Consider the following 14052-nt stretch of genomic DNA (forward strand, 5'->3'; position numbering starts at 1 on the left):
ATCGTTCTTGCAGACTCACTTTTCTTCATGATCGTCCTCATGTTTCTTCCACCTCACAGTCCACATGTACTCCTGCATTATCATTCAAAGACGCCACATTTGATCGGCACTCTTAATTCAGAGTCAGGCAGCTAAATAAGTTGTTTTAAAATATTTGAAATTAGCAAATAAAGAAATAAGATGTCTCCAGCTGACATGCTTGTTTGTGAGGTCACAGTTTGTTGTGTCTCATTCTGCTTCATGCTGTTAGAGGCTGTAAAGACTGAAGTATTATCACACCTCTGTTATTTATCAGCTCTGATGCTTTTATAAATATTGAAGCTTCTTGCAGGGCCGGATGAAATGAATATATGACACCGGGCAGAAAGACTCTTTTGGGCCCCCGACACACATTTTGGTAAACAGTTAAAATGACTCCACTGTCACATGATTATTATGATGCTCATAGGTTAAGTTAGGTTTATAATTTAGTTTATTTATTCATATTTCTGTTCTTATAATTGGTTAGTCGTGTTTTAACTAGAAAAGTAAAGCCGTCTAATTTATATGCATTTTGAATGTCAAGTGACTGAATCAGTCTGTGCGTCTCTGTTCAGTGACGAAGGATAAACTGTTTCCTGCTTCGTCTCAGGTGAGTCTCAGGTGTTTCGTTCCAAAGTACATACACACATTTATTACTTCATCATCTTCAGAAAGTGGTTGGCTCCTCCACTCGCCAGCAGCTGAGCCCGGAGGACGCTGGCTCAGAACCAGAGTCCAACATCTCTCCCCAACGACCTCATGAGTGTGTGTGTGTGTGTGTGTGTGTGTGTGTGTGTGTGTTTGTAAAGTATTAATTCTTCTTCTTCTCCTCACAAAGCTGGTAACCACCTGAGCTGCTCTCCTCACCTCTCTGTAACTCGTCTTCATCTCCTCCTGTCTCTGTCCTGTCCTCCAACTCTCAAACCTTCCTCTTCTTAACATCCTGTCTCTGTCCACCACGACCTTCACCACGTCTCCCTCCTCCTCCTCCTCCTTCTCCTCCGGCTACACTTTCAAAGCTTATGAGCTGAACATGTAGGAGGCTCTGGTGCTTCAATCTGATCTGATCTGATGTGAGATGATGTGAGATGATGTATTGAAAAAAATCAAGTGAAGTGGACAGCAGGGGGCGCTCCTACACCTCTCATGATCTGTGCACCGAGCTCCACAGGATCTTCTATGAATGATGTCATTTTCCAGAGAATGGATTGGTTACACCTGTTTATCTGTTTTCCAGCAGGTGAGCGGTGCAGCATGAGTTACCATGGCGATCCACCCCAGTAAGAAGTGAACCACTGTTCGGTCCCTGGTGGTTTAATGTGAAATATGACCGAACCTTGCTGTGTTTTTTAGGACGTTCTCGAGGTCACTGAGAAGATCCTGGAGATCCGGCAGGTACTTTTGTTCCTTTTAAAAGGTTATTTAAGCGGCTCTTGATATTCTTTTGTAGCTCGAGTGTTCTGTGAGGAGGTCCAAGGGTTTCTTTTAGAGGTCGTAGTTTTCTTTGACGTGGTTCTTGTGATTCTTGTTCTACAGGTTGTTGGTGGTTTGAGGTGGTTCTTAAAGGTTCTTTAGTGTAATGATGCAAGTCCTTGTGTCCCTATGGAAGGTTCAAATGATCCTTGGGGAGTTTCTAGAGGTCTTTTATGTAGTTCAAGAGGTTAATGAGGAGGTTCTGGACATTATAAAACTAGTTATAGTGTGCTACCGAAAGTTTGTAGTGGTCACTGAGAAGATGTCAATGGACTTTGATTGGTTCAAGCGGTCGGTATGATATTGAGAATGTAAGATGGGTCACTGAGGAGGTTCTAGGGTTCCTTTAGGTGGTTCTGGTGTCTATTAGGATGTTCTAAAGTCAGTTTGGTGGTTCTTGAACATGACATGTGGATCTGAGAAGTAAACAGTGACTCCAGCTGTCAGATAAGTGTAATGATGTAAGTGAGTTTGTTTCGTCCTCTGTGGATCCCGACCCGCTGTGTGTGTGTGAGTGTTAGCTGTTAGCTCGTCTGCTGGCCATCTGCTGCACACACACCAGGAAACATCTGGCTGATGCTCCACTTCTTAAACAGGTCAGTTTGCACCTAATAACTCAGTGAGAGAGGCAGGTGATGATGAGGTGAGGGGCTGCAGGGGGTCAGACACTTAAAGTGTCTCGGGTTGTCCACTGTCCCCTGCTGCTCTCCTTTCATTCGTCTCCTGTGAGCCGCCTGCTGCCCCTCAGACACTCTGGTCCTCCATGTTTGTAAAAGTCAGAGTAGTGTAGAAGGATAATTTACACTGCAGGTACCTGATGTAACACAGTGTCGGCAGCGTAGATTCAAGATGGAAGCATGAACAGATCTCAGGTCAGATTCCAGAAGGCCTCTACAACATCTCGTTTGAGTTCCCAGTGAGAGTGTTCTCTGTGACCGGCTGACCTCTGAACTGGAAGCCCTTCCTGTCTGCTCTCCAGGCCGGCCCGCTGACACCAGGCAGCAGAAGTGAGGTAATCCTGCGGCCGACATGATGAATCCGACATGACAACAGTGAACACTTCCTCGTCTGTCAAAACCTGGAGCTGCTTTATTCTCCATCTCGTCTTTTCTCTGATACTTCCTCCTCCTTCTGCCTCCATCCGTGTCTTTATTCTCTCACTCCGTCTTTTTAAAATGTATTCACAAGATGCTAAATCTCATTTGAGCTCAGCATCAGCTCCTAGCTTAAACTTAGCTTCAGCTGCTGAGAGCTAAGCACAGTTCTGTCTGATTGTAGGCAATAAAAAACAACTTATTTTCTTTAATTAATGTCTTTTTGTTCCGGTATTTTGAGGTTTGTTCGTCAGGTTCTTTTATATAATCGTCACTGAGCCTTTTCATCGAGCACCTGTGACCTGCTCTCTTTTGTAATTCATCTGTTTTTCACATCCTGTCACTCGTTCTCTCGCTAACAACATCCTCGGCTTCCTCTGATCCTAATAATACCACATGATAATCATGCTGACAGCAACACATCCTGTATTCTTCTGTCACATCCACTCTTTTCTCTCGCTCTTCTGCTGCCTCTCACTTGTTGAGCTTCAGTTTTCTTTTACTTAAGTTTTGTTTTCACATGAAGAGGACGTTTGAAAACGTAGCATTTCATTTTGCCTTCAAAATGTGGCTTCGTCTTCCAAACAATATATTCAACCTTCAAAAGTTCAGTCTGCTGACAGTTTATATTTTGCTTCTCATCACAGATGTTCGGCTCTAACCAGCAGTGAATGTTCTGTGTTTGCATCGAAGCCTGATAGACGTACATGATTTGCAGAAACGTACATTGCCAGCATTGTTTCTGGTGATTTGGTGGTTTTGGGAACAATATTATTGCAAAAAACAAAACGAGTGCACGTTACCGTCTTTTCAAATAAAAACTACTAAAGGCGAGCGCCTCTGAGCCTTTTTGGTTTCGTATCCAAAGAGCACCTGGAACAAACTCACTCTGACCTGGACGTGCTCCTGTCGTTACAGTTTTTGATTTGATCTGACTTAAAAAAAAACAAAAAACAACCACTTCTTTCTCCGTTTTTCCTCAATTTAAAGGTTTTGTTTTCTGGCCTGTAAAGAGCCCTGAAGCCTCCTGTGGCTGCAGGCGTGACTCCACACTTTCAGAAAGAAGTTTATTCTTAGTTTCTGGGCCGTGTGAAGCTGCAAAAATGCAAAGTCAACTTTTCCACTTTGGTTGGAGCCAAAGAAAATGAACAGCATGTAGGATTACAAAGTTTGTCTGAACACACCTGTATTCACAGGAAGGAACAGAAACGCAGTCCTGTGCGCTGCAATAGCTGCTAACCTCACCACTTTACATGCTCAGTCTGTAACCATCTGTTGTAAAGAGGAAGCAGGGGAGGATGTCTCCAGAGAGATGGATCCAAAGAAAATAACTCACATCATCCCGAACCCAGAAATGGATCCGGGAAGGAAGTGATTTAGCACCGTCCCTGGACAGGCGTCTAATGGGCCGGGAAGGAAAATCAATCTCCATGCCTTCATTAAGCATCTCATTCGTCTCTCTTTTGTGTCAGAGAGAAACGCGCTGGGGAAATAAAACCATGTGGACACAGAGAGCCGCTGAGAGCAGGAAGTGCAACATTAAATCAATTTCAGTCAAAAGGCTCCTGAAACTGTGAATGTAAATCAGACGTGAAGAGCTGCTCTTCCCCTCGTGCAAATATTTAAAACCATCACCTCCAGGCGACACGTTACCAGATATAAAATGACTTTATATCTGTGCACGTTAGGAGATTGTTGGCTTCTCCAGCTGACTGCGTCTCTCACCAGGTCACAGGGTTTTAAGGCTTCGCTCTCTCTCTGCTGTGGTCGCCCCTCGATCTGGATCAAAGGACCCACTGGGGCCCCTGCTGGCCCTCGCTGACCCCTCAAAGGATCATCTGCAAAAGCAAAAGTCTGCTCAGGGTTTGAAAATAAGGCCAGATGTTCCCAGCTGGAGGAGCCGAGGCTTTAAACACATTAAAGAACATAAATCTGATCTTTTTCTGTTTGTTTCTACTTTCCCTCTCTGCAGGAGGTTCACTAACACCTGTGTCTCTGTGGGAACGCTGAGTTTGTCCTGCAGTAGCAACTCCTCCAGTCACTATTTCTATTTTAACAAAAGATCAAATGAATCTTTGCATTGTGAAGGACTACCCAGGACCTTCCTCCTTAAATAAAGGATAAATCTTTTTTTTTTTTAAAAGAGGTCCTGGTCGTAGTGATCAAGCAACAATTCTCATCGTTCCCTCAGTGTTAAACAGCTGAACGCGGTCGTCAGCCAGCGGCTCCCAAGACGACCGATATCACCATCAATATAACGACATGCAGAGAAGCAGGTGTACTGGACCTTCGTGGTTATGTTTAGGGAAACATCGTGGTCGTGTTAAAATAACTTCTTTATTCATGTAACTTCAGTTATGAATGTACCGACCTGGTATATCCAGAAGGTTTACAGCTACTGGCTGTACGCTCAGCATGAGCACCAAACTGAGGATGTTTGCCCTCATACTTTAATTGGACGATGAGCTGAAACATGTCCCCGCTGTCACAGCGCCAGCTCAGCCACAGAGCAACGAGGACGTGAGTGCATGACACGATCCAAAGGAAACAGAAATACAGCGGCAGAAAGGTGCTGGTGACGTCAGCAGCGCTTAGAAGAAATGTGGACATGGGCTGTAATTTGTGATAAAACAACTAATTATTCCTCAGGTAGTGGTTCACATGTGACCTTCAGATATTTGCTCTGAAGACATTAAAAGTGCCCCGAGCAGTTTTCTTCAAGTTGTATGAACATGATGTAGGTGTAGGTCGTCAGGAGCTGTGGGGTGCACCTGTGATGTTCTCCCTCAGCTGACTGCAGTCAGTCAGGGGGGAGTTGTGGTGTTGCTCAGGTGGTTGTGTGTCTCCTGGGAGTCATGACCATCAGTTAACTTTGTGTGTTTTTTGTTTGACTGAAAATCTGAGCTGAGTGTTTGAGATCCTTCTTGTGGCCAGTTTCCATACATTGTGTTCCCCCCGTGCAGTGACTCCCTCTTCACCTTTGGTTTTTGGGTCCGATCCTTTTGTTCGTTTGTCATTTTGATAGAATCGGTGGGTGGCTGCGTGTTTTATTCCCACCGCCACCTTTCAGACACCAAGGAACCCGTTTGCTTTGACCTTCTTTGTGATTTGTTCAGTGTTTTGTTAGTTTCCCAACCAGCGACTCCTGTCCTTCAGGTTTTTGCTTTCTGATGAAACGTAACAAAAGCCGTTTTTGGAATATTGTATCTGCTGACATCCACGTCTGCTCGCTAACAGTCTTCTTCCCCGTCTTTGTTGGGACGATGTTGGTTCTTGGTGCTTTATCTCCACCTGTGTTCATGTGCATCCAAGATAAAAACAAATCTGCTCATAAAAACATGCCTCCATAGCGCTACTTGTTTCCTGTATATAGTATGTTGCTTGCTTGGCAGCGAATGAGAAAGTTCAGCTGTTTTTCCAACAATGATGAATATTTTCTTTAACTCCAGACGTCTGGAAGTGTTTTTTTTAGTGAGTCGACCTTCTGAAACAAGAGAAACTAGCATGAAGTCAGCAGAACTACATGAAAACTGGAGCTGTAACTTCCCTTTGTGTTATTTAGGTTGCACCTGCACAGAGAGCTGGCCATGAGCTTGGAGGGAAACGATGTCAGAGCAGAGAAACAACCTCCTGTTACAGATGTTGATCTCCACGAGGTCATCTGTCAACCAGAACCACCTGCAGCCGAGTGATTGCACCGCATATGAACAGCTTTAACGAGCTATTTAGAGCTCAAAACGTCCTGAAGGGTGTTGACAAAACCTGACGTGAACATTCAGTTACCTCATTTTTATTCATATGGCTGTTTTCTGATCTGCATCCTCTAGTTAACGAGATAATCCTTCATATTTCAGTCACGGTTGATTTGGTGACACCTGTTGGTTTGTCCATCTGATTTAGTCTCTTCGAAACCACCGGCTAGTTCACCAAACGACACAAACAGCTCATTTTAGTCGATATGAGTATCTATGCCCGCCCTAGAGCCTACAACAGCCAATGACTGATCGTGAAAACAAACGACCCACTCTCTGTTCTTCCTCCTCTCTCCTGAGCCACTAACATGCCGGCCTCTATATGCCTGACGCATCAATGAGATTTCAAATCCAGTAATATATAGTTTATATCATTTTTTAAAGCCATAAACTTGGAAATGATGCAACTTTATGTAGTTTTATACAGGAATTACATGAACAAAGTTGGTGTAAATAAGAAAATAAAGAACTTGATGAGTTGCAGGGTAATCTCTTAATCCAAAAGGCGTCTGAATATTTCCTCAGAAAAACATGTTAAGGACCGCGTCAGACTATATGCTGTGGACTCATTGTGTTTTCCAGCTACGAGGGGCAGCAACGGCTCATCTGCAGGATTATTGTTGCATTAAAAAATGATTCAGTGTGTTCAAACTCCAATAGATTAATGACAGAAGCACTTACAGAGCTTCAGACAGCTTGTGAAAAAACATTTTAAATGTCTGTGCTCCAAATGGTTCAACAACAGCTTTGAATTGACTTTGCTGGGACAGAGGGTTAGGATATTTTCACATACATTTCCAGGAATAAGAGCAGGTTAACGACAGGACACAGTAACAGAGCACTAACCTGCAGTAAATCATAAAAGAGTTCTGCTGTTTAAAGAAGGTGATTCAGTGTTTGAGTCTTACAAAGATGGCGGCTCGTCTCCACAGGACGACCTCAGGACCACCGTGGATGTGAGACTGGAGCAGTTTGGAGGCTTCAGAGGACGACAGGGATCAGGATGATAAATAAATCTGCCTTGTTTCTCTCAGCTGATTCCTCCCAGATGTTACAGTCTGCAGGTCTGCAGGGTGGAGGCTTCCCGGGGGGCTGCAGGAGGATTCTGACTTGGAGAAGAAATGTGACCCAGATGGTCTAAAGTTCCAGTTTCAGTATGTTTTTACTGAACCGCTGCTGCTGGTCTCTCTTCCAGCAAGCAGACAAACTATTTTCACACTTAACTTCAACTTAATAATTTCTATAATGTTAAAGAAATGTTAGCACACCAGAGTCTCCAGTACCAAGACTACCAAGCTGGATAACTCCCAGGCTTAAACAGAGTAATGTAGTTGAGGCTGTTCAATGCAGCAGGACTGCACAGATTTGTACATTGGAGACAAAACAACTTCTCCATAAACAAATGGCACAACACAGGAGGGCCAACTCCTCAGGTCCAGACTCTGCTGTCCACTCATATCTGGAGGAGACAAATCATTCCTTTGAGGACAACAATGGAAACATATTGTCCAGAGAAGACAGATGGTTTGAAGGAGTCGTCAGAGAATCCATCTATGTCAAACTGGAACGACTCTGAACAGAGGAGGAGGACTAAGACATCACTGATCACCCACCTACTGTACTGAGTTCTCTCCAACAGCTTAACAACCATTCACACCTGAGCTCACCTGGCCTTAGCAACCCACATGAAGGCCGGTTGGAACAACAGCCCACAAGTGGCCCTAACGACTCTGAAACTCAGAGCTCACAAGTGTCCTTAACGTCTCTGTAAGGATACTCCCACACTCTGTAAGGACACTCCCACATGCTGTAAGGACACTCCCACACTCAGTGAGGACACTCCCACACTCCACAAGGACACTCCCACACTATGTAAGGACACTCCCACATGATGTAAGGACACTCCCACATGCTGTAAGGACACTCCCACACAGAGTTTAAAAGCCTGCAAGTCCTCCAGTTAGTTAGAACTGAAGAAGCCTCTTGGATGAGACGTGAAACATCCTCAACAAACTGAAACAATTCAAGACATTTTCCAGCTGTATTTGTGGCGACAAACAGGTATTTAAAGTCAAAACAGGATCTGTTCTGAACCCTTACAGAGTGTTTTTTGTGCCTAAACCCGACCAGAGAGTTAGTTCATTAATGTCACAACATTGATAAATGTGTAATGCCAACATTTATTCTGCCGACAGGATTGTGAATTCACAGTTGAGTTCCCTTTGAAATGTCTGATGTTGGAGTGAGCGTGTTTTAACTAGTTTCTACTTTTTGTTTCATCTCAGTATCTTCTCATTTTGAGATGAGAGAAAGTGTTTCGACCCTGAAGAAATCTGGACTAAATTCACGTAAAAAACATTTAAATTCTTCCTTTAAAATAATCCACGTACTGAAATACACGTCTGCTTCTTAAACCTCCACAAGGATCGTGATGAAAGTGTCGTCAGCAGTGTTTTCCACCTCCATCAGTTGCAGGTAGAGATTTACAGAGTGTGTGTTGGTGACAGAGCCGGCTGAAGGGAGGAAAGAGTTAAAACTTTTCTTGTTAGTCTGGTAGGAGGAGGTTTGGAGGAGGGGAGGCGTGGGGGAGAGCAGTCCCCCCTGTTTTTTCTATTGATAGCCATATTCCCCCATTTATTCCTGCAGGCTGGACGATGCAGAGTGACGACCTGCAGAGCCTCCGCAGCGAGGAGGACAATATGACTTCTGCTTGACTTCAGCTCACGGAGAATGGAGAACTGCACGACTCCACTGTAAGTGTTTTTATTTCACATTTTCCAGGACACAGTGCAGGTGTTTGAGTGCATAGCGAGGTATGAGGTGAGTGTTTGTATGAAGGAGTGTGACAGTAAAGACGGGTTAATGCTTTTAAACAGTCAGTCAGTTTGGCTTCTGTTAACAGTAATAAATGCTCAGAATCAATGTTTTCCAGATTTCATGCAAAAACCTCATTTTCACAGCGATGGATAGAAGGTTTGAATGATTCATTTCAGTGAATAATGTTCAGATTTAACGTCTTTTCTTCAGCTTGTGTCAACTTGCGAAAAAAACTTTACATCCATTTGCAGAAAAGCTGTGCAGGTGTAGAAACATTTGACTGAACAACATCATATCAACGGTGATGTTACAGCAGAACGGAGAGAAACTGTGTGAGATTGAACTTTAACGCACATTTAAGTTGTCAGGACGTATTTTGTTCTCAGTCAGGATACGTTCTCAGGTCTGTTTCTGGATTCCCTCTTCTTTACAGACTCAACACAGTCCAAACTGCAGGCTTGAAATGATGACGAGTCATTAAAAATGAGAAGATTAAAAGACTGGAGTCTCGAAACAATGGACACAAATATCATTATCAGCATTAGTGACTTGTGAAGGATGTTAACGTATGAATTAAAATTTCAGCTTTTCTAAAAAGTTGTTCTCTTCGTCGTCTTTCCTCCTGTTTTCTTCTGACCAGACTAGTTAAGGTGGAATCATTTTGCAGTGCAGCTCTCACTCAAACTCACTTCTTCTGTAAAGACTTTTCCTTTTATTCACGACATCATAAAACCTAATTTAGTTTTTTACTTTGAGGCAGTTTTCATGTAGCAATGTAGCTCTACGCTGGTATCAGAGGATGTCCTGTTAATAGTCATCTGCTCCTGCTGAGTTATCATTCATGTAGGTTATAATAACTTCATTTTCATGATGCAGACAATTAGATTAATTACTGCCCAGCTCTAACTGCACATTAACTTGTTTGGTTCATAGTTTTCTGTCTGAAAAAGGTTAAAAAAAACAAACAACTAGTTTTTATTCTATACAATATTGTCGTGATATCAAAATCGAGGTATTTGGTCACAATGTTATATTTGATTTGTCTCCCTGTATGAAGATGATTTTAACATAAAGATATAGATCGTGTTTCACAATAGAGCCTAGAAATATGAGCATCTCATTTTCAGGTCATATCTTTCAGCCCTAGTTTGTAACTTATTTGTTTTAAAGGTTCTCATCTGTGTGTCACTGACCGTCCTTCCCAGGCCACTGCAGCTCTGATTCATCTTTTCACTGTGATGTTCACTCCTTATTTTCCTGTTTTCAGGTAGCTGTTAAGTGATTGGCTGACCGCTGACATCACAACCAAGATGGCCCACCTCTTCCTCGCCAGTAAGATCACCATGCCGGACGACCTCCACAACAAAGGCGGTGTCAGGATCCCCAGGAGTGCCGTGAGGATGCCGACATCGATCTCTGCTGAGAAGCTGAGCCGGGACAAGTCCAGGAAGGACCAGAGCGTCGTCGTGACAACGCGCGTCCCGCATGTCAACGAGGTTCAGCTGACGGCGGCCACCGGCGGCACTGAGATGTCCTGCTACCGTTGCACAGTGCCATTCGGCGTGGTGGTCCTCATCGCCGGCATCGTGGTCACGGCGGTGGCGTACACGTTCAACTCCCATGGGTCCACCATCTCTGTGCTGGGACTGGTGCTGCTGTCTGCTGGACTGGGCCTGCTGGGCTCCAGCGTCGTCTGCTGGAGGGTCCGACTGAGGAAGAAGAAGGACAAACGGAGGGAGAGCCAGACCGCCCTCATGGCCAGCCAGGGATACTGCGTGGCCTGATCACCACTGCAGGGGAGAGGTCCTGAGTGGAGGTCAGGTTTAAGCTCTTTTTATCACAAAGATCGCACTGGTGGTGCAGATGATTAACTTCAGAGAGACAGTGAACCTGAACGCACCATGCAAAGTTTACCAGGAATGGAATGAACTCTGCACAGCGGGAAGAGATGGAGCTCGTACTTGCTGTAGGATCTCGTCCATCAGAGGCGATGGTGACTCTGCAGACATGTTAAACGGTTTAAAGAGGCCGAGATCGTCACAGTAAAAGCCTGCGGAGGATTCAGCAGCAGAAAATAATTGACTGTCGAGTCTTTAAACTCGATACTAGAAGTGCTGGACAGAGGACTCTTTTAAAGATTCAACTCTGAGACGATGAGTTTAACAATCGATTGTTCAGTAACAGTTTTAATAACTCACCATTTTGGTAGTTCATGAAGCCAAACGCAGCTTCTAAAATTTGCCATTTTTCTCTAATATACATTGTTTCGATTTTGGACTGTTGGTTGGACAAAATTACGTCACCTTGTGTAGTTTTCTACAGCGCCCCCTGAGGGTCACATGGTAGGAAAAAAAACATTGCCATGAAGGCCTGAGCAGAGAGTTAAAGGAACATTGTTCTGTTTTCTTTAATTGTTAGAGTACAAGTAAAGTTATGTCAAAATACAACCCCTGGAATGTAACTCACACACACAGACTTTTGTGCCTTTGTAAGTCACGTCCAATCAACAGCAGGTGTTGCGTGCAGGTGATAATGAAAAGATAAATCAACCAGAATGCAACTGTGCCGCCATAAGAAACGGCTCCGATTACCATGTGAGTTCTTGATTTAAACAGCAGATTTAATCAAATTTAATCTAACCATGTAAAGCTCATCTATGATGTACAGTATCTGTAACTAAATGCTGCCAATAAGCTATAAATGACATGTAAAAAGGTGCAATATGTCAGAAATTTAGTTGAAAACATTCAAAACATAACTAAAAACAGCAGAACGTGAACAAATATGGATTGTGTTGCAGCGATATCTACTGAAGTTAGCATGCTAACCAGCTGCTCCAAAGCTCCTGTGCTGGCAGTGAACACTGTTCTGGTGCTCTGAGCCCCCAGCCGGCCCGGACCGCTAGCTGCACAGCTAACTCGTTAACAGCAGCCACGCTTGCAGCTGGTGACATGCTGCCCCATTTTTGTCTGGAGTGTGAATCAGACAGCTGACCAATTCTTACATATTGCACCTTTAACGAGGTACTCTGTTGTTGATGTTTCTCTTTCTTGGACAAAATACAGTGTGAGCCCCATTTTGGATCTCAGTGCGACATATGTTACTCTGATCGGTCACATAGCAGGTGGAAATACTGGATCCAAATGTTCTGCTGCAGCCAAAGTCGAATCTTTCTGGGTGTGAAGACAAAACGTTGCTGATTCAGTCCAGTCACAGGAAGAAAGTGTTGGCAGTTTACGTTCACGCGAATCTCGTAGACGTTCAATTGTGTGAGCTGACAGTGGTGGAGTTAAAACCAGGCGACAAGGTAACCAAGCCAGAGACCACTGTTCGAGACTGTGCTTCAGCATTTGCTAGCAGGAAACCACTGGATATTTCTGAAGATCGTGTTTTGGCTTAAAATACCTGGTTCTGTCACCACAAACACAGTTGGAGATTGTCCTGACATCACATTAAAAATAACCAGTGGTTTCACACGTAGAAAAGTTGAAACGCTGCCTCGAACAGTCGCTCGGCAGTGGTCTCTCACTCGGCAGTGGTCTCTCACTCGGCAGCTGTCTCTCATCTGTAGTTTGCAGAAACTTGCGGTGCCATCATTTATTCTAGAGACTGCGTTGGCCGACTATCAAGTGAAAAGATGATATTTTGAGTTTGTGGGACTGAATCATGGAGTAACGTTCGGTGTACCGAGCTCACACATGGGGCTTCACTCTGATGTGCATGCCACTTTGTATATTTAAACTAGTGCACTATGATCCGACGTGATGAAAAATAACCAAATGTTCTGTATCGCACCGTATTAAAGAGTTCACATGATGTTTGACTGAGGCTCGATCTGACGCTGACTCACTTTCTTTCACCGTATTTATTCTGTGTCAATATGAGTGAAACCTTTTAGTTCTATTAAACTCAACCACAGACTTAACGACTTCTTTTTTAATTTGCTCACTGAGGACTTTGTATTCAGAGCAGGTTGAGGAGAGACTGGAAAGTTATAGCGGTTATATTTAGTCGTGTTTATGTTGCCTAGCATCGCACAGACACACGACCAGATAATAAACCGGGGGGAGGAGGGGGGTTTACGTCATCTGGAGAAGGAGGTTGTGGTGACGGGTAACGGTTACAACGCGTTGTCACTTCTGCAGTGCTAACTTTATCTCCACTGGAGTGAAGCATCCTGGGAATGTGGGGGGAGGAGGGGGGTGAGGGTGAGAGACATAACCAGAGCGTGGAGAGAAAGTGAGAGAGGGGATGCAGTGTTGCATCACCTCAGTGGATCTTCAGACACTTCGGAGGAGGCGAAGTCCCTCTCTGAGCGTGACGGAGCTGCGAAGATGAAAATAGAAGCAGTGAAGTGGAAAACACATGAGAACCTCACAGGAAGTGAACATTCAGCATGATTAGATAAAATCAATCTGTCGGAGCTCTGCTGACCAAAGCGGTGGAACATTTACTCAAATACTGTGTTGAAGTACAAATTCAAGGCCGTGAACAGGACGTCTACAGTTATGCTAGCAGCTCTGTCAGCTATACTGACACACTTAATGCTAACATCACATGCTAACATGCTCATGATGACAAGCAGCACCGTCGTCAGAATAAAATGTTAATGCTTAGTTTATGTTTCTGCAAACCACGGACACGTTCAAAATGTCATGTCATCTTGACATTCTCATCGTGTTCATCATTACATGTGTATGAGCTGACTTTCATGTCAGAAGGTGGAGGGAATGGTGCCGAGGTTACAGGATTTAACAGGCGTGAAACCACTGAATATTTCTAAGAGACGCTGATGAGATGTTGGGACATTTCCCAGCCGCTGTAGTGGCAACAAAACCAGATATTTTTCATCCTTCAGATAGGTGAGAAAGATTTCAAGCCTGAGACCGCTGTTT

At 44.0% G+C, this 14052-nt stretch overlaps 1 protein-coding gene across 5 annotated transcripts; it reads left to right on the forward strand.

Annotated features, from left to right (window-relative positions):
- The first annotated feature begins 1340 nt into the window (after window positions 1-1340).
- LOC311250662 (transmembrane protein 100-like) lies at window positions 1341-12985 on the forward strand. 5 transcript variants are annotated; one of them, XM_084342537.1, is made up of 4 exons: window positions 2349-2506; window positions 8626-8688; window positions 8987-9093; window positions 10425-12985. In XM_084342537.1, exon 4 carries the CDS (start codon window positions 10468-10470, stop codon window positions 10939-10941), a length of 474 nt encoding a protein of 157 aa, XP_084198663.1. In that variant the 5' UTR covers window positions 2349-2506; window positions 8626-8688; window positions 8987-9093; window positions 10425-10467; the 3' UTR covers window positions 10942-12985. The 5 variants fall into 5 exon arrangements, with proteins under 5 accessions (XP_084198665.1, XP_084198663.1, XP_084198664.1 ...); XM_084342536.1 differs by lacking the exon at window positions 2349-2506 and adding an exon at window positions 8328-8401; XM_084342539.1 differs by lacking the exons at window positions 2349-2506; window positions 8626-8688 and adding an exon at window positions 1341-1416.
- Window positions 12986-14052: the final 1067 nt, after the last annotated feature.

The sequence above is a fragment of the Pagrus pagrus genome (genome assembly GCF_965226575.1).
Source record: "Pagrus pagrus genome assembly, chromosome: 21".
Taxonomy (NCBI): domain Eukaryota; kingdom Metazoa; phylum Chordata; class Actinopteri; order Spariformes; family Sparidae; genus Pagrus; species Pagrus pagrus.